General features: G+C 35.7%; 4 protein-coding genes and 2 long non-coding RNA genes across 6 annotated transcripts; all 6 read left to right on the top strand.

Moving 5' to 3' along the window:
• The first annotated feature begins 966 nt into the window (after positions 1-966).
• Positions 967-2,281, top strand: LOC110849620. The gene is made up of 2 exons (XR_002547862.2): positions 967-1,159; positions 1,286-2,281. It is a non-coding gene; the product is annotated as an uncharacterized LOC110849620 (long non-coding RNA).
• A 2,804-nt stretch (positions 2,282-5,085) lies between these two features.
• LOC110849986 lies at positions 5,086-6,105 on the top strand. The gene is made up of 2 exons (XM_022097473.2): positions 5,086-5,362; positions 5,500-6,105. Exons 1-2 carry the CDS (start codon positions 5,240-5,242, stop codon positions 5,935-5,937), a joined length of 561 nt encoding a protein of 186 aa, XP_021953165.1. The 5' UTR covers positions 5,086-5,239; the 3' UTR covers positions 5,938-6,105.
• A 726-nt stretch (positions 6,106-6,831) lies between these two features.
• On the top strand, positions 6,832-7,974 carry LOC110850098. Its single transcript, XM_022097581.2, has 2 exons — positions 6,832-6,987; positions 7,166-7,974. The coding sequence occupies exons 1-2, from the start codon at positions 6,934-6,936 to the stop codon at positions 7,649-7,651; spliced, it is 540 nt and encodes a 179-aa protein (XP_021953273.1). The 5' UTR covers positions 6,832-6,933; the 3' UTR covers positions 7,652-7,974.
• A 1,276-nt stretch (positions 7,975-9,250) lies between these two features.
• Positions 9,251-10,570, top strand: LOC110850006. The gene is made up of 2 exons (XM_022097494.2): positions 9,251-9,474; positions 9,611-10,570. The coding sequence occupies exons 1-2, from the start codon at positions 9,448-9,450 to the stop codon at positions 10,238-10,240; spliced, it is 657 nt and encodes a 218-aa protein (XP_021953186.1). The 5' UTR covers positions 9,251-9,447; the 3' UTR covers positions 10,241-10,570.
• A 475-nt stretch (positions 10,571-11,045) lies between these two features.
• Positions 11,046-12,383, top strand: LOC110849990. The gene is made up of 2 exons (XR_002547900.2): positions 11,046-11,322; positions 11,515-12,383. It is a non-coding gene; the product is annotated as an uncharacterized LOC110849990 (long non-coding RNA).
• Positions 12,384-14,196: 1,813 nt separating this feature from the next.
• LOC110849843 lies at positions 14,197-15,387 on the top strand. Its single transcript, XM_022097305.2, has 2 exons — positions 14,197-14,364; positions 14,572-15,387. The coding sequence occupies exons 1-2, from the start codon at positions 14,284-14,286 to the stop codon at positions 15,049-15,051; spliced, it is 561 nt and encodes a 186-aa protein (XP_021952997.1). The 5' UTR covers positions 14,197-14,283; the 3' UTR covers positions 15,052-15,387.
• The last annotated feature ends 1,844 nt before the right edge of the window (positions 15,388-17,231 follow it).

Below are 17,231 nucleotides of genomic sequence, written 5' to 3' on the forward strand. Positions count from 1 at the left end.
AAATCTCACCTTAACCATTCATATTGTCTTAATTTGATTTTAAAATTAATTTCGGTTAAAAAAATTGTCACATATTATTAATCTTCGTCCAGATTCTTGAAGCATTTTTTATCCATCCCGTGGAGAATTGGTGACCACTTCGTCGCTCGAGCGTCGAACGAAACCTAAAAAATCATCGATATCCTCGTGTAAAGCTGGTCAGCATTTCTGGACTGCTGCTGGTAGATTTCTAGTTATTTTTTGAACCTAAACCATGGTTCCACCAATTTGTTGGAACGAAATGTGCAACGATGTGCGAAAGCGGGGTGTGGATGAAAGCATCACGGCGTGGGTACGAAAACAAAGGTGCGGCTGGGGGCGGGGGTCTAAAGTCCTATACAAAATAAAATCGTGGCGACTTATGTGTGTATAGATACTAGATAAGAGAATGCGGAAACCTTGTACATACATACTTCAGCATATGTACCTATTTAAATATGTAATTGTGCATCAAGATCAAGTGTAAATGTTTGCTTCACTAATTCTAAGAAAAATGTCTACTTTATTTTATGCTAGATTTAGAGGCTAGATAGAATTGTGAATCACAATTTGTGATTAGATATTAATGATCTCACCTTCCAACGATCGTTCGATTATTGAATGGTGCAGGTACATACATATTTATGCATTTGTATGTAAATATGTACATATTTTTACCCATCCATTCATACTTAAACTGTCAAATTCCCTGAAATACCTGTACCCTGACCCTACATACACAAAGTACATACATACATACGTTGTCGTGTCTATCATACGTATTCAACTTTCCGGTATGAACATGTCCAGCACATCTGGCTTATCAAGCTGTATCAGTAAAATGGTAAGAAAGGTTCATTTCTCTTACCTTTCGTCTTTCATGTACATATCCACAGCCTAACAAGAGTTAAGATTAGCAAAAGATATTTATACCCATATTTAGATGAGTAAAAACCTGTGATACATTTTTCTCCAGCCCAGTTAACTTTTGCCCTTCTGATTGTTAACATCCAAATATAAACTACATCACGTTACTCGAACAACCGAATTCATCCTGAAAAAATAAGCAGAAATCAGTTTCAAATCTTCAAGGAAAATGGACCCATTCGTTGAAATGTTTCTGCTCGGACTTTGTAATTTTGTAAGATCATGAAGTTTCCATACTCTTTGACAAATACATATAGCACTGAAAATCTTGACCAGCCCCTGCGTCCCTGGTCTCAGTTTTATTACCATTTGGTGACACACACTACTATTATATTTTCAGTATATGGGACCAATAATTATTTTATCGGACATCATGACAGACCTTGACCGTTACGAAGCTAAGCTAGAAGCCAAGAAAGACATTCAGGAAATCCTACTGGAATATTTCCCCCATGTACTTGCCTATTGCGGCATGATACTCTGCTGCATTATTTCGGGATTATGTGCAATTTTGGCATCCACGAGTGAGGACAGAGAGTGGGTGATCAGGTTGGCAAAGGGGGCGAATTTCTTTTCCAAAACGTTATACTGGTTAGTTTGGGGGATCGTACTGTACAACTGGAGTCCGTTGATGGAGGGGAGAACCTGGGAGGGATATCCGAGGTCACGGGAGTCGGTTAAGATGCACTTCTAGACATTCCTTTATTGCTGCGTAGCGCAATTTTATTTTGTGAAGAGATGTAAAAAACTAATTCAAGACATAATTAACCAAAATTAGGTAAATTTGAAACAAGGTGGGAGGAAAACAGGTCTAAAAAGAAGGAGGAATTGATTTCTTGAGAAATTTAGGTATGTATTTGTGATCGAGCAAGTAAATTTTTTAGTTTTATTGGTATAGTTTGTAAAAATGAGAAGATTATGGATTTAATTATTTAAATCCTTCGTGTGATGTACGTATATTTAAGTTTATTTAAAGGCGATCAATATTTCGCAAAGTGTATCGAAATTAATGACAAATGTACTGCGTAAATATTTTGTAATAATGGTTTTAAAATCTGTCTTCGTGTATTAATTGAGCAATGATTTAAGTAATTTTTAAGCATCTATTATATCTCGATGCTGTAAAGTCGAGTAAAAAATGTACAAATATATGTATGTATATATGCCTTTGGCTAATTATACCAGAATAATTTCAAGATGGGAAGAAACCAGGTCAAAAAAGAAGGAAGAATTGGTTTCTTGAGAAATTTATGTATGTATTTGTGATCGAGCAAGTATTTAAGATGCTATCGTGAGTACGCTCAAAATAAAGAATAAAATATGTATATATTATAGATATTTGTCATTTAACTAACATTTGCATTGCCGGCATTATTTATCTTATTTGCGGAACCAGAAAATAGATGTAAGCAAAGACATCCCGCTCCGCTTGCAAACGGATCAAATGCAATTAACATGGGATGAGTAAGAAACGTTCCCCAATTTGACCCAAAGAAGACTTATTGAATAATTTTGGCCTCTATCCAGGAAAAAATATTGTACTCGATAAAACTCAGTCAAAAATTTGAACTTATTTCACCAAATGTGGTCAAGAACCGCAAAAAAGGTAGCTCAAAACAGTGGCGAAGCACTTTTTGGAGCGTCTGACAAACGCTCCTCCAGATTTGGTGGAATGGGGTGTATGGACCTCTGGAAGCAATAAATAATTAGCTGAGCAGATAAGCAGAAATCCTTTTCAAATCTAGAACTTCCGTGAATTCGGTGAAATGCTTCTGCTCGGATTTTGTAATTTGGTAACGTCATTAAGTTTCCATACTCTTTGCCCAGTCTTTGCGTAGTTCCAATAATTTTATTACCATTTGGTGACACACATTCCTATTATATTTTCAGATACTGGGACCAATAATTATTACATCGGGAATGCAGCCAGAATTTTACCGTTACCGAGTTAAGCTAGAAGACAACAAAGGTATTCAGGAGATCGTACTGGAATCTTTGCCCCATCTACTTGCTTATTGCTGCATGTTACTCTGCTGCTGTATTTCGGGATCATGTGCAATTTTTGCATCCGTGCTGGTCGACTGCAAGTGGGTGATCAGATTGGCAAAGGTTGCGAAGTTCTTTTCGAATACGTTATCCTGGTTAATTGCCTGGATAACGTATTCGAGCTGTACAACTGGGATCCGATGGATTGGAGGACGTGGGAGGGATATGCGAAGTCATGGGAATCGATTAAGTTACCTTTCTGGACTTGCATTTGTTGTTTCGTGTTGCAATTTTGTTTTGTGAAAATGTGCACTCAATTAATTACTGAGAAGCAAAATGAGGCGCAAAATGTGGTAACGGTGAAAAAAGCTGAGAAGAAAACAGGTGAATAAAGAAGGAGGAATTGATTTCTGGAGAAATTTATGACTGTCTTTGTGATCGAGCAAGTATTTGTATTTCAGTTTAATCGATATCGTTTATGAAAGTGAGAAGTTTATGAATTTAGTTATTTGAATCATGTAATGTAACGTAATTATATTATTTTAATTTTTAAGGCGATTTATTCCCTGAGATTTATCGAAATTATAAACTGCGAAAATATTTTGTAATGATGGTTTATAAATCTAAATTCGTATTCGATTTGTTTAAGCAAGCAATTATTTAAGTAAATAAGCAATGAAACTTTTAAACATTGATTGTGATTCGATGATGTTACATAAGTCGAGTAAAAACTGCTTAAATATAAATACATGATTTGCTAATTAATTACATGAGAATTGTCAATTTCACATTGTCAATTTATTTATTACAAACAATTATTTCGTCTGTTCCAAGTTAAAGTTACAAAATTTTGAAATAAAATCCAAGTAGTCCATTAGTAGGAAAGAAGTATGCCCAAGTTTTCGATTTCGCATATCGAAACTAAACATGAAAATCAAATTGATACTTGGGCTGATCAGAAAAACCTAACAACGGTGACAGATAAAAATTTTCCGAACTACGAAGAAGCCCCCCCATGTCAAAAGGTAACATTGACATATGGCGTGCGTATGCCATGGGGACCGTCAACAAAGACTAAAACTTGGTGCAATTTTATGGTCTAATGAGGGTAAATACAACTATTTATTATCACCGATCCATAAAATCAAATCCCAGAAATTTTGGTGTGTGTTGTCCACATGGATAATTTTATCCGTGTGGAGAATTGGTGACCACTTTCAGTGGCCGAGTTCCGGAACGTGGGAAAGATCTTGATAAATATCTAGATCCTGGTGCGGTATTTTCGAGCTGTTAGTGGTGGATTGTCTACATTTTAACCCAAACCAGGGTTCGTCTCTGTGGCAACCAATTTGTCATAGAATAATAGTCTTAATCAACCTTCGCATATCTCGTAAATTGAGCATATTTAGAAGCTTGCGTAGCTTTGCAAGATTTCTACAAAACTATTGCTGCAAATTTTGAAAACTATTGAAATTTCTTGCGAAAATTTTGAAAACTATTGAAATTTCTTGCGAAAATTTTTCCACAAATTGGGCATGTTCTTAGTTCGCAAAATTATTTCGCAAACTCATCCTCACCATCATCAGCAAGACAAATTACAGAACTGCATGGAAACAATATCAAAACAGGTGTCTTTAGTGGATTTGCCTTAGATTTAGAGTGCTTACATAGAATCCTGATTACGAATAATCTCACCTTAAAACGATCGTTCGATTATTGAATGGTACAGGAATTTATGCATATGCACATGCATACATATATGCTGTATGGACATATATATTGAGGTGACGTGTCCAATTGACCCAGTCCCAGTCGCATTGACAAATTGATCCGCTCATATTAACCCAAGTTATATTCACCCAATGCTATCAATATATGTACATACTCCATTTTTCATACAAAAAAACTTATTTCAGTACTTCAATTCTCGATCATTCAAACTGTAAAATACACTACTTGCACAAAGCTAAGTTCGTTATCATGTCGTTCATGACCAGGTTTCCGATATGAACATGTCTAGCTTATCTACATATCAAGCTGTATCAGTGAGATGGTAAGAAAGGTTCATTTTCTTACCTTTCGTCTTTCATGTACGTATGCACAGCAAAACAAGAGTTAAGATTAGCAAAAGGTTTTTACATACATACATATTTAGATGCGTAAAAACCTGAGATTCATTTTTGTCCCGGCCAGTTAACTTTTGCCCTTCTGATTGTTAACATCCAAATACAAATTTGTTCACATTACTCGAACAACCGAATTCATCCTGAAAAAATAAGCACGAATCTGTTTCAAATCTTCAAGGAAAATGGAGCCATTCGGTGAACAGGAGCCAAACGATGAACCGCAGCCATTCGATGAACCGCAGCCATTCCCATACGGTGAAATGGACCCATTCATGGAACTGTTTCTACTCGGATGTTTTAATGCTGTAAGATTCTTAAATTTCCATACTTTTTGACAAATAAATAAGTACATACACATTGATAGATTGACACTGAAAATCATTCCCTGCATGGTCTCAGTTTTATTACCATTTGGTGACACACACTACTCTTATACTTTCAGTCTCTGGGACCAGCAATTATTGTATGGAGAATCAAGCCAGACTTTGACCGTTACCTCGATAAGCCAGAATTCAACAAAGACATCCTTCAGGAGATCCTACTGGAATATTTGCCCCATGTACTTGCCTATGGCTGCCTGATACTCTGCTGCTTAATTTCGGGATTCTGTGCAATATTTGTATGCATGCTGGACAACCGCACGTGGGTGCTCAGACTGGCAAAGGTGGCGAATTTCTATTCCAAAATGTCATACCGGTTAGTTGTGGGGATCATAGTGTACAACTGGAGTTCGAAGAAGTGGAAAACGTGGGGGGGATATCCGGTGTCACAGGAATCGATTAAGATATCCTTCTGGACATTCATTTATTGTTTAGTAGTGCAACTTTATTTTGTGAAGAGATGTACCAGGCTAATTCACGACCTAAGTAACCAAAATTAGGTAAATTTGAAACAAGGTGGGAAGAAAACAGGTCAAAAAAGAAGGAGGAATTGGTTTCTTGAAAAATTCATGTATGTATTTGTGATCAAGCAAGTATTTAAGATGCTCTCGTGAGTACGCTCAATATAAAGAATAAAATATGTATATATGTATTTGCCATTTAACTAACATTTGCATTGCCGGCGTTATTTATCGTATTTGCAAACAATAAATTGCTAGCACAGAAAAGATAAATAAAATTTATGTATGTGACATGAGTTATAGCGAATTACTTGCTATGTAGCTTTGAGTTGTGCTTTTTGCGGGGTGTGCAATGAAGAACGCCAAAGGTTGGGAGCGAAAGAAGGACCATGGCATGGCTGCGAAAAGAAAGGTGGGGATGGAGGGGTGGAAAAATTCAAAAAAATACTCCATTTATATGTACGTTTAAGGCATGATGAAACCTTCTTGTTCAACATATGTATGCAAATATGTATGTATGAATTTTAAGTGTAAAAAATGTCTACTTTACTTTATTTCATATTAGATTAGGAAGCTACGTAGAATCGGGATTATCAATAATCTCACCTTTCAACGATCTTTCGGTTATTGAAGGGTACAGGTATTTATGCATGTGTATAGGTATGTACATACATATATTGACCATTCAAACTGTCAAATTCCCTGAATTACCCTACTAACAACAAATCCAGTTCGTTATCATGTCTTTCATGACCAGGTTTCGATGTAAACATGTCTGGCTTATCAAGTGGGGTTAGTGAGTAGGTAAGAAAGGTTCCTTTTCTTGCATACCGTCTTTCATATACATAATTACGTACATAATTATGCTCAGCCCGACAAGAGTTAAGACTAGTAAAAGTTATTACCTACATATTTAGATACGTAAAACCCTGCCTGAGATACATATTTATTTGTCTAGTCCAGTTAACTTTTTCCCTTTTGATTGTTAACATCAAAACAAAAATCTAAGAGCAGAAACTCTGTTCTAAATCTAGAATGCCGTCCTACAATGAACGTAGAGACATTATTAAGCTATCATTGTGCAATTTGGTAAGATTCTTAAATTTCCATACCCTTTATTTCACAAATGCATGCAGATTGGTGGTGGGAACTGGAAATTGTGACCACCTGCCTTTATAGCGTCAGATTTACTACCAAATGGCACATTATCGGACTACCTATACATATTGTACAAAAGTACTATTATGCATATTTTGCAAAATTTCAGATACTAGGACCAATAATTTTTATCTTGGGAATCGTAACCGAAGTTCAAGATTATGTGGAAAAAAGAGACACCAAAAATGCAAACGAGAACGATCTAACACTGAAATATTATCCGCTTTTCTGGGCCCATGGTTCCCTCATATTTTGCTCCTTTGTTTCCGGATTGTGCGCAAATTTCGCAGTCACCGTGTTCTGCAAGAGTAATTGGGAGATCAAATTCTTAAAAGTGGCGACGTTCTTGGCGAAAGCGTTATTCTGTCAAATTCTGCTGTACTTTTTCTACAACGTTGATCCGATAGGGTGGAGAACGCATAATGGACTTCTGGGGCCACGGGGACCGATTGAGTTGCCCGTCTGTACATGTTTTTATTGCTTTGTGGTGCAATACTATTATGCGACGGAGTGTACAAAATTTGTAAAAGAGGCACAAAAGCTGGCAAAAGTTCGACAAGGTATTGAAAGGAGGGTGCAGCAAAACAGAAGATGATTTCTGGAGGAATTTATGTTCGTATTTTTTTGCAATATATATTTCAGTTTGATAGATATGGTTTTATAAAAGCTGCAAGCTTAAGGATTTAATTATTTAATCGTGCGTTTATGTAAATATGTTATTTATAAAGACAATTAATAAGTATTCAGTGAGACTTATCAAAATTATATGCATACTGCGAAAATATTATATTATCATGGTTCAAAAATCTGTATTAATTAAGAAATTATTTAAGTAATGTTATTTTTAAGCATTAACTAACTATGTGTCTGGTTCGCTGGTGTGAAGTCGAGTAAAAATTTTTACATGATTTTTCATAATTGCACGAAATTGTAAATTTATTTATTGAAAACATTCATTTCATCCGTTTTAGAACAAATCAACAAAATTTTGAAGTAAACCGCAAGTAGTCCATCAAAAATTATGTGGATTGAATAGATCCGCAACACCTTACCTTGGCCAGACACATTGTTATAATTTGACTTTAAGTCTAATTTCTGTAAAAAAATTTGTAAATCTCATCAATCTTTGTCCAGATTCTTGAAGCATTTTTTATCCATCCCGTGGAGAATTGGTGACCACTTCGCCACTTGAGCGTTGAAAGAAACCTAAAAAATCATCGATATCCTTGTGTGGAGCTGGTCGGTATTTCCGGACTATTGTGGGAGATTGTTTGTTTTTTACAAACCCAAACCAGGGTTAGACTCAGGGTTCGGAAAACCCAGGGGTTTTTGTAGAAAAACCCAACCCCGGGGGTTTTTGTGGGTTTTTGGGTTTTTGTGGGTTTTTGTAGATTTTGGGGCAAGTTGAACCAGAATTCCTAAAATTATTTATTAGAGATAAACTAATTTAATATACAATTTTAACATGCAATTTTAACCGTAATCATTGATTAGGACTAATTACATCGAAAATTCCTGTTTGACATGTAAACTTGGAAATATGCAACGATATTTAGAAATTCAAGTCGCAAATGAAAATTCTCAAAATTTCTAGATGAAGCAGAAAAGTTAATTAGCATTGATATCCGTTGTAGTTTAAAGGATTTTGTTTCAATCTGCCTCAAAATCCTACAAAAACCCCGGAAAAACCCACAAAAACCCACAAAAACCCGCAAAAACCCCATTAAGCATTAGGGTTTTTCCGGAAATTTGATACCCCCCACAAAAACCCCAAAAACCCCAACCCACAAAAACCCGGGGTAGCGAACCCTGGTTAGACTCTGGTTCTGGTCACTTATCATGATTAATAATAATTATACTTCCAACGATTATTCGAGTATTTAATAGTACAGGAACGTATGTATTTATGTATGAATTTGTACATATGTATGTAATCGTATTTGCATATATCAATTCTTCAGACTCAAACCCCCAAATTCTTTGAAATACCCTAGCTTCTTACACAAAATCAGTTGTCGCGTCTTCTTTCAAGACCAACTTCTCTACATGCAAATGTGTACGAAGCTTATCAGGCTATTTGTATTTATACATGTCTGTACCGCATGGAGATGGTAAAAAGGTTCCTTTTCTTTCGTACATATGTACCAATGCCATTTTTCATGTATGTATGTATGCACAGCCCAAGAATAGTGCATTCTACATTTAAGATATTGCAAGGAAGATACGTAAAAACCTGAGACAAATATTTGTCCAGTTAACTTTTGCCCTTCCATTTGTTAAGATTCAAACACAAAATTTCTTCACGTTACTCGAACAACCGAATTCATCCTAAAAAAATAAGCAGGAATCCGTTTTAAATCTGGAACGAAGGGCTTCCGTGAATTGGGTGAAATGTTTGTGCCCGGACTTTGTAATTTGGTAAGATATTATTATTAAATTTCCATGCTATTTGACAAATAAGTACACATTGATACATTGGCAATGACAATTTTGACCAGTCCATGCATGGTCTCAGTTTTATTACAATTTTGTTATATTAGTATTATATTTTCAGATTCTGGGACCAATAATTATTATATCGGGATTCCTGTTAGAGTTTGGTGGTTATCAAGCTAAGCCGAAAGCCGACAAAGACAATACGGATATTGTGGAATTAGAACTGAAATATTGGCCATGTTTATGCGTCCATGTCTTATTTACAATCTGCTGCCTTACTTCGGGACTATGTGCCACTCTTGCATCCAAGACGGACAACCGCACGTGGGCGATCGGATTGGCAAATGTGGCGGATTTGTTTTCCAAAGCGTCAATGTTGTTAATTGGTGGGATGCTAATGTACAATTTTGATCCGAAGGAGTCGAAAGTGAGGGGATGGCCCCAGTGGAAATGGGAGTCGATTAAATTGCCAATTCCGACAGGGGTTTATTGTTTCTTTGTTCAAATATATTTTTCGATGCGGTGTATTAAATTAATTGACAAGAAACAAAATGAGGTACAAAATGAGGTACAAGATGAGGTACAAGATGAGATACAAGATGAGCTGCAAAATGAGGTACAAGAAGAGGTACAACCAGGTCCAAGTGGAGCAAGTCAAAAAGGCGGGGAACAAAAAGGTCAAAAAAGCGGGAAGCAAAAGGGGAAGAAAAAGGGGAAGGGAAAAGGTCAAAAAGGAAGGAGGCATTGATTTCTGAAGATTTTTTTGTGCGTATTTTTTTGTGATCGAGCAAGTAAATTCTTTAGTTTGATTGATATCGTTTATGAAAGTGAGAAACTTATGGTTGTAATTATTGAATCACTATTGAATTTGAATCATGTGTGTGTGTAATGAAATTCTTACCGAAATTGTATTCCTACTGCGAAAATTTTTTATAATGATGGCTCAAAAATCTGTATTCGTGTATTAATAGAGCAAATATTTAGGTAAGTAATGTAATTTTGAAGCATTAATTATGTATGTATATATGTTTCTCGGGTGTGAAGTCGAGTAAAAATTTTTATATGCTTTCTCATTGTACGACGTTGTCTTAATCTATTTATTGAACGCATTTATTTCATCCGTTTCAAAAAAATTTACAAAATTTTGAAATAAAGTCCAAGTAGTCCATTAATAGGAAAATATCTATATGTGAATTGAAGAGATCCGCAGCACCTGGCTTGATCAGACATATTTACATATTGCTATAATTTGACTTTTGAAGATTAATTTCTGTTTCACGATTTTACTGAATTTCTGGAAGGGGGCAATGTTCTCCTGTTCCTCTGTTCAAAAGAGCGAAAACATCTTGACAAATATCGAGGTCATTATGTGGAGCTGGTTCACATGTATGTATAAATTTATACATATCTGTATTAACCCATCCTTTCACTCAAACTGTCAAATTCCCTACTTCCACAAAGCTTAGTTGGTTATCATGTCTTTCATGAGCAGGTTTTCGATATGAACATGTGTGTCTTATCAAGCGGTACTAGTGAGAAGGTAAAATAGGTTTCTTTTCTTGCATACCATCCTTCATGTACGTATCCTCAGCCCAGCAAGAGTGAAGATTAGTAAAATGTATTACACAAATATTTAGATACGTAAAAATCTGAGATACATATTTATTCGTCCAGTCCAGTCAACTTTTTCCCTTCTGATTGTTAACATCCAAACAAAAATTTCTTCACGTTACCATAACAACTAAAAATAATTCTAAAGTCTGTTCTAAATCTACCATGCTGTCCAGAAGTGCAGCTAGAGAAATACTTGTGCTCGGATTATTCCATTCGGTAAGGTTCTTAAATTTTCATTCTCTTGATTTAGCAAATGCATACATGCATTACCCATCAATTGGTAGTGGGAATGGAAAATTGAGACCGGCTGCTGGTTTGTGGCGTCAGTTTTACTACCAAATGCCGCATTGTTACCAGACCCCTTATAATGCATAAAATTACTAATATATATATTTTGCAAAATTTCAGACCAGCGATTTTTATCTTTGACATCTATCCTGAGCTGCAAAATTACGCGAAAACAATTGTCTTCTATGGTTCCTTGATATTCTTCTCCTTTATTTCCGGATTCTGCGCAAATTTGGCAGTCACTAGATTCTCCAACAACAGTAATTGGCGGCTGATGAAATTGGGAAAAATGGCATCGTCCTTGTCGCAAGCGTTATACTGGGAAATTCTGGCGTTCATATTCTACAATGTTGATCCGATGAAGTTGAGGACGCCGGACGGACTTTTGGGCCCATGGGGACCGATTACAGTGTCCATCCTGATATGTTTTTATTGTGTATTGATGCAACCTTATTTTTGGAGAATGTGCACCTACTTGGTTAAAGTCGCTGAAGAGGAAGATGAAGATGAATATGAAGATGAAGATGACGATGAATATGGATATGAAGATGAATATGAATATGGATATGAACATGAATATGAATATAAAGAGGAGGAAATTAGGAAAAATCTTGTAAAGAAGGCGGATAGGAAAAGAGCGAGTATCTGATTACTGAAGAAATTTGTGTATGCATTTTCTTGTAATCGAGTAAATGTTTCAGTTTGATCGATATGGTTTTATAAAAGTTAAAAGCTTAAGGATTTAATTATTTAACTCGAGCGTGTTACGTAAATAAATATACTTATTAATTTAAAAACAGTTAATAAGTATTCAGTGATACTTATCAAAATTATATACATACGGCGGAAATATTTTATTACGATGGTTCAAAAATCTGTATTCGTGTATTAAGCAATTGTTTAATGTAAAAGTAATGTTATTTTAGCATTAACTACATGTGTTTCGTTGGTATGAGAGTATAAAAATTTTATATGCTTCTTCATAAGTACTTACACGACATTGTTAATTTATTAATTGAAAACAGTCATTTCATCCGTTGCAAAATTTTGAAGTAAACCCCAAGTAGTTCGTAAATAATTATGGGGATTGAAGACATCCACAACATGACCTTGACCAGACATACAAAAATATTGTTATAATTTACTTCAAAATTAATTTCTGTTAAAAAATGGGTAAACATCATTATTTGTAATCTTCGTCCAGATGCTCGGAGCATTTTTTTATCCATCCCGTGGAGAATTTGTGACCACTTCCAGTGGCCACTTCCACTTCCACTCTAACAGTGGCGGTGGAAGTTGAGGGGAGATGTAGGGATATTAGCTTTGAGGGCGGGTGGCTTATCAACCTTGGCAAGATAAGATTTTGCCGAATTTCTAGGGGGCGGGGCAATGACCCTTTGCTAAAACATCGAAAAAATCTTGACAAATATCGAGATATTTGTGTGGAGCAGGTTGGAATTTCGGAACGGTTGGTGGTAAATCGTCCGTTCTTTAAAGTGCATTATGTAATTATCTTTTATTTTCTTCTATTTCTTCATTTCTTCTATTTTCATCAACAAATCGATAAAATATGAATAAATCATGTGAGTAATAAGGGTCACGTAGCGGGTGCAAAAAGAAGGGTACAGATGGAGGGGTTCGAAAAGTCCTATAAAATTGGACTACAGCTTACACATGTACTCGTAAGAGACGGGGAAACCTTCCGGTTCAACATACGTCAATATGCCTGTAATTATCTAGATATCAATTTCAAGTGTAAAAATATCTACTTCATTATAATAAATATTAGAATTAGAAGCTATGTAGAATCGCGATTATCAATAATCTCTCCTTTCAACGATCGTTCGATTATTGAATGGTACAGGTATTTATGAATGTTTGTATATGTAAAAATGTGTGCATTTTGACCCATCCATTCAAACAAAATGTAAAATAATCCCTGAAATACCCTACTTACGAACACAAAGCTCAGTTCGTTATCGTGTCTTTCATGACCAGCTTTTCGATATGAGCATGTCTAGCATATCTATTTAGCTTATCAAGCTGTATCAGTGAGACGGTAATAAAGGTTCCTTTTTCTTACCTGCCGTCTTTCTTGTACATATTTGTATGTATGCTTACAAGGGACACTCACGACCTGTCGTCTGAGTCCAGGGTACCCACTATGTTTTTTAGAATCTACTAGGACCCCAGATGAAGGGTTCATTCATATTTCCGTGTAAAACTCATATTTGGCGCCGTGCCGTGGCGCCAAATTCGCCAAATTTGATGGTTTTACATTTTAAAACCGCCATAACTTTTGAAATCCTGGACGGATTTTCAAAATTTTTGGCAAAAATCATGACAAGGAGTTCAACTTTCGTATTCTATGAAATTTTTTCCAAAATTATCGCTTTTAACTTTTCGCAAAATTTCAAAATTTTGGGTTCGTCGAAAAAATGCTAAAAATATCTCAAAAATTAAAAATTTTTTATTTTTATTTTTTTCTCTAAAATTTCGACTTTTGTGATCATTTTAAGCATACAATTTTAAAAATCCGACATAAACTGCAAAAGTTATGAGGGTTTGAAATTGGTCGAAAATGCAAATTTTTAAGTTTGGCGCCACGCCATTGGGCCAAATATGAGTTTTACACGGAAATATGAATGAATCCTTCATCAGGGGTCCTAGTAGATTCTAAAAAACATAGTGGGTACCCTGGACTCAAACGACAGGTCGTGAGTGTCCCTTGTTAGCCCAAGAGTTAAGATTATTAAAAGGTATTACATATGTATTTAGCTACGTAAAACCCTGACATACACATTTGTCCAGTCCAGTCAACTTTTGTCCTTCTGATTGTTAACATCCAAATAAAAATTTCCTCACGTTACCATAACAACCGAGAGAAATATGCCTATACTCCGTTCTGATGCTACAATGCCGTCCTTCGAGGAAGTTACAGAAATTTTTGTGCTCGGATTTTGCAATTTGGTAAGGTTCTTAAATTTCCATACTTTTCATTTAACAAATATCTACAGACTTGATTCATTAGTGCCGGAAACTGTGACCAGCTGCCTTTGTGTCGCCTCAGTTTTATGCATCACCATTCTGTGACACATGCAACTTGTCACCCAACTTATCCGACTTCTTAGAATGCATAAAACTACCATTACAAATGTATATTTTCCAATATTTCAGGTCGTGGGACCCCTCATTTTTATGTGGGAATTCTTTGCCCTGGCTGAAACTGACGTGGAACAAAGGAACGAGCTGGAGCTAGAACTGGAATATGATCCGCATTTATGGGCCTATATTTCCATGATACTCTGCTCCTTTGTTTCCGGATTGTGCGCAATGTGGGCAGTCACCGTAGTCCGTAACGACTGCTATTGGGAGATCAAATTGGGAAGGCTGGCAGCGTCCTTGGCGGCAGCGTTATTCTTCCAAAATCTGGCGTTCATGTTCTACAACCTGGATCCTTTGGGGTGGAGGAAGAAGAATGGACTTCTGGAGACATGGGGACAGATTGACTTGCTCCCCGGTACGTGTGTGTATTGTGTCCCGGTGCAATACTATTTTACGAGGCAGACTGCTCTATTTGTTATGGATGTAGAAGATGTGGTAAAAACTCGACAAATGATTGTAAAGATTGCGCAGCGAAACAGAGCTAGCAACTGATTTCTGGAGAAATTTATGTAAGTACGTATTTTCTTGTAATTGAGCAAACATTTGATTGATATGGTTTGATAAAAGTTAGAAGCTGAAGGATTATTTAAATTATTTAAATCGTGTGTGTAATTGTAACATATATTATTTTAAAAACGATTAATAAGAATTCCATGAGATTGTTCAAAGTTATATATTTGCGAAAATATTGTGTAACGATGGTGTCTTCGTGTATTGATTAAGCAATTATTAAAGTAAGTGATGTAATTCTTAAGTATTAATTATATATGTAAATATATTTCTCGGGTGTGAAGTCAAGTAAAAATTTTTATATGCTTTCTCATTGTACGACGTTGTCTTAATCTATTTATTGAAGGCATTCATTTCATCGGTTTCAAAAAAATTTACAAAATTTTGAAATAAAGGCCAATAAGTTCTATTAATAGGAAAATATATGTGGATTGAAGTGATCTGCAACACCTGGCTTGATCCGGCATATTTACATATTGCTATAATTTGACTTTTGAAGATTAATTTCTGTTTTAAAAAACTTCGTAAATTTCATTAACTTTGACTCATATTACTGGAGCATTTTTTACTTGGAGTTTTTTTAATCTGCATTATTTACCTTGTTTGCAACAACAAATTCCTAAAAGATAGATAAATCATGTGACCAAGGGCGACGAAGGGGGTGCAAAAAGAAAGAGTTATAGTGAATGTGATGTGCTGAACGCCAAAGGTGGGGTTCGGAAACAGGGTCACGGAGAGGGTGCCAAAAGAAGGGTGCGGATGGATGGATTCGAAAAGCCCTATAAAATTGGACTGCACCAAGATTCCTAAACTTTTTAGCTCGTTTCCGTGGAGTGAATGTATTAGGATTATGTAATGAGGTTGTCCAAGGATGGGCCGTCTTTTAAAAATTATTAAAAATTTTCGAGTTGGGGACAGGCACGCATTTTTTGGCGTTGTCACCCGTTGTTGGGTGAGTGAGAAATTATTTTTCGGTGGACTTTTTCATTTCTAACTCGAATGCATATTATGTGATATTGATGACCACTTCTGCCCCCGATAATTTTGTATATTTCTACACTTATTTGTATACATATTTTTATGAAGATAGCGACCACAACCAGGAGGATAATTCGAGTTCCAGATAAAGAAATGTTTATTTATCTTTAAAAAAACTTGACAAAAATTGACATCCTCATGATTTTAAAAACTTATACCGTTAACAACTCATCTTCGGTATCAGCAGGAGTGGTTTCTGAATCTGCACCAGCAGCTGCTACCTCATCAATTACAAAATCTTCCAGAACTAAATTATCCTCCTCCTCTTCGTCCTCCAGGTCCACCGTTATCGTGGGAGTGATAATTTAATAATGAAAATTTTGTCAAGTTTTAGACAAATGAAAATTTTTTCTCCGGAACTCGAATTATCTACCTGGTTGTGCTCTTTATAAAAATATGCATATAAATACGTGTACAAATATATAAAAGTATCGGGGACAAAAATGGTCATCAATATCATATGTAATATGCAATCGAGTTAAAAATTAAAAGCAGTCCCCAGAAAATGTAGCAAAAATAATTTTTAAAATAATTTCTCACTCACCCAACAACGGGTGACAACGCCAAAAAATGCGTGCCTGTCCCCAACTCGAAAATTTTTAATAATTTTTAAAAGATGGCCCATGCTTGGACAACCTCATTACATAATCCTAATACATTCACTCCACGGAAACGAGCTAAAAAGTTTAGGAATCTTGGGACTGCACCTTACATAGACATAGAAATGTAAGAGACGAGGAAACCTTCAGGTTCAACATACGCCAATATGCACGTAATTACAGATATGTATCAATTTCAAGTGTAAAAATGTCTACTTCATTGTATTCCACATTAGATTTAGAAGCAACCGTGATTATCAATAATCTCGCCTTCTAATGATTGTTGGATTATTGAATGGTACAGGTTTTTAGGAATGTATGTATGTATATGTACATTATGTATGCATTTTGACTCATCCATTCACTCGAACTCTCAAATTCCCTGAAATACCCTGCTTACACAAACCTCAGTTCGTTATCATGTCTGTCATGAAAAGCTTCTCGACATGAAAGTGTCTAGCATATCTATCAAGCTGCATCACCGAGATGATAAGAAAGGTTCTTTTTTCTTACATGCCGTCTTTC

This window comes from Folsomia candida, unplaced genomic scaffold, assembly GCF_002217175.1.
Source record: "Folsomia candida strain VU population unplaced genomic scaffold, ASM221717v1 Fcan01_Sc005, whole genome shotgun sequence".
NCBI lineage: Eukaryota > Metazoa > Arthropoda > Collembola > Entomobryomorpha > Isotomidae > Folsomia > Folsomia candida.

What these genes read in the sequence shown, in the direction of transcription:
- LOC110850098 (XM_022097581.2), top strand. Translation starts at nt 6,934, where the DNA reads ATGCCGTCCTACAATGAACGTAGAGACATTATTAAGCTATCATTGTGC. An exon ending in AGCTATCATTGTGCAATTTG is followed by an intron (nt 6,988 to 7,165) that starts GTAAGATTCTTA and finishes GCAAAATTTCAG; the next exon opens with ATACTAGGACCAATAATTTT.
- LOC110850006 (XM_022097494.2), top strand. Translation starts at nt 9,448, where the DNA reads ATGTTTGTGCCCGGACTTTGTAATTTG. An exon ending in TGCCCGGACTTTGTAATTTG is followed by an intron (nt 9,475 to 9,610) that starts GTAAGATATTAT and finishes TTATATTTTCAG; the next exon opens with ATTCTGGGACCAATAATTAT.
- LOC110849986 (XM_022097473.2), top strand. Translation starts at nt 5,240, where the DNA reads ATGGAGCCATTCGGTGAACAGGAGCCAAACGATGAACCGCAGCCATTC. An exon ending in TACTCGGATGTTTTAATGCT is followed by an intron (nt 5,363 to 5,499) that starts GTAAGATTCTTA and finishes TTATACTTTCAG; the next exon opens with TCTCTGGGACCAGCAATTAT.
- LOC110849843 (XM_022097305.2), top strand. Translation starts at nt 14,284, where the DNA reads ATGCCTATACTCCGTTCTGATGCTACAATGCCGTCCTTCGAGGAAGTT. An exon ending in TGCTCGGATTTTGCAATTTG is followed by an intron (nt 14,365 to 14,571) that starts GTAAGGTTCTTA and finishes CCAATATTTCAG; the next exon opens with GTCGTGGGACCCCTCATTTT.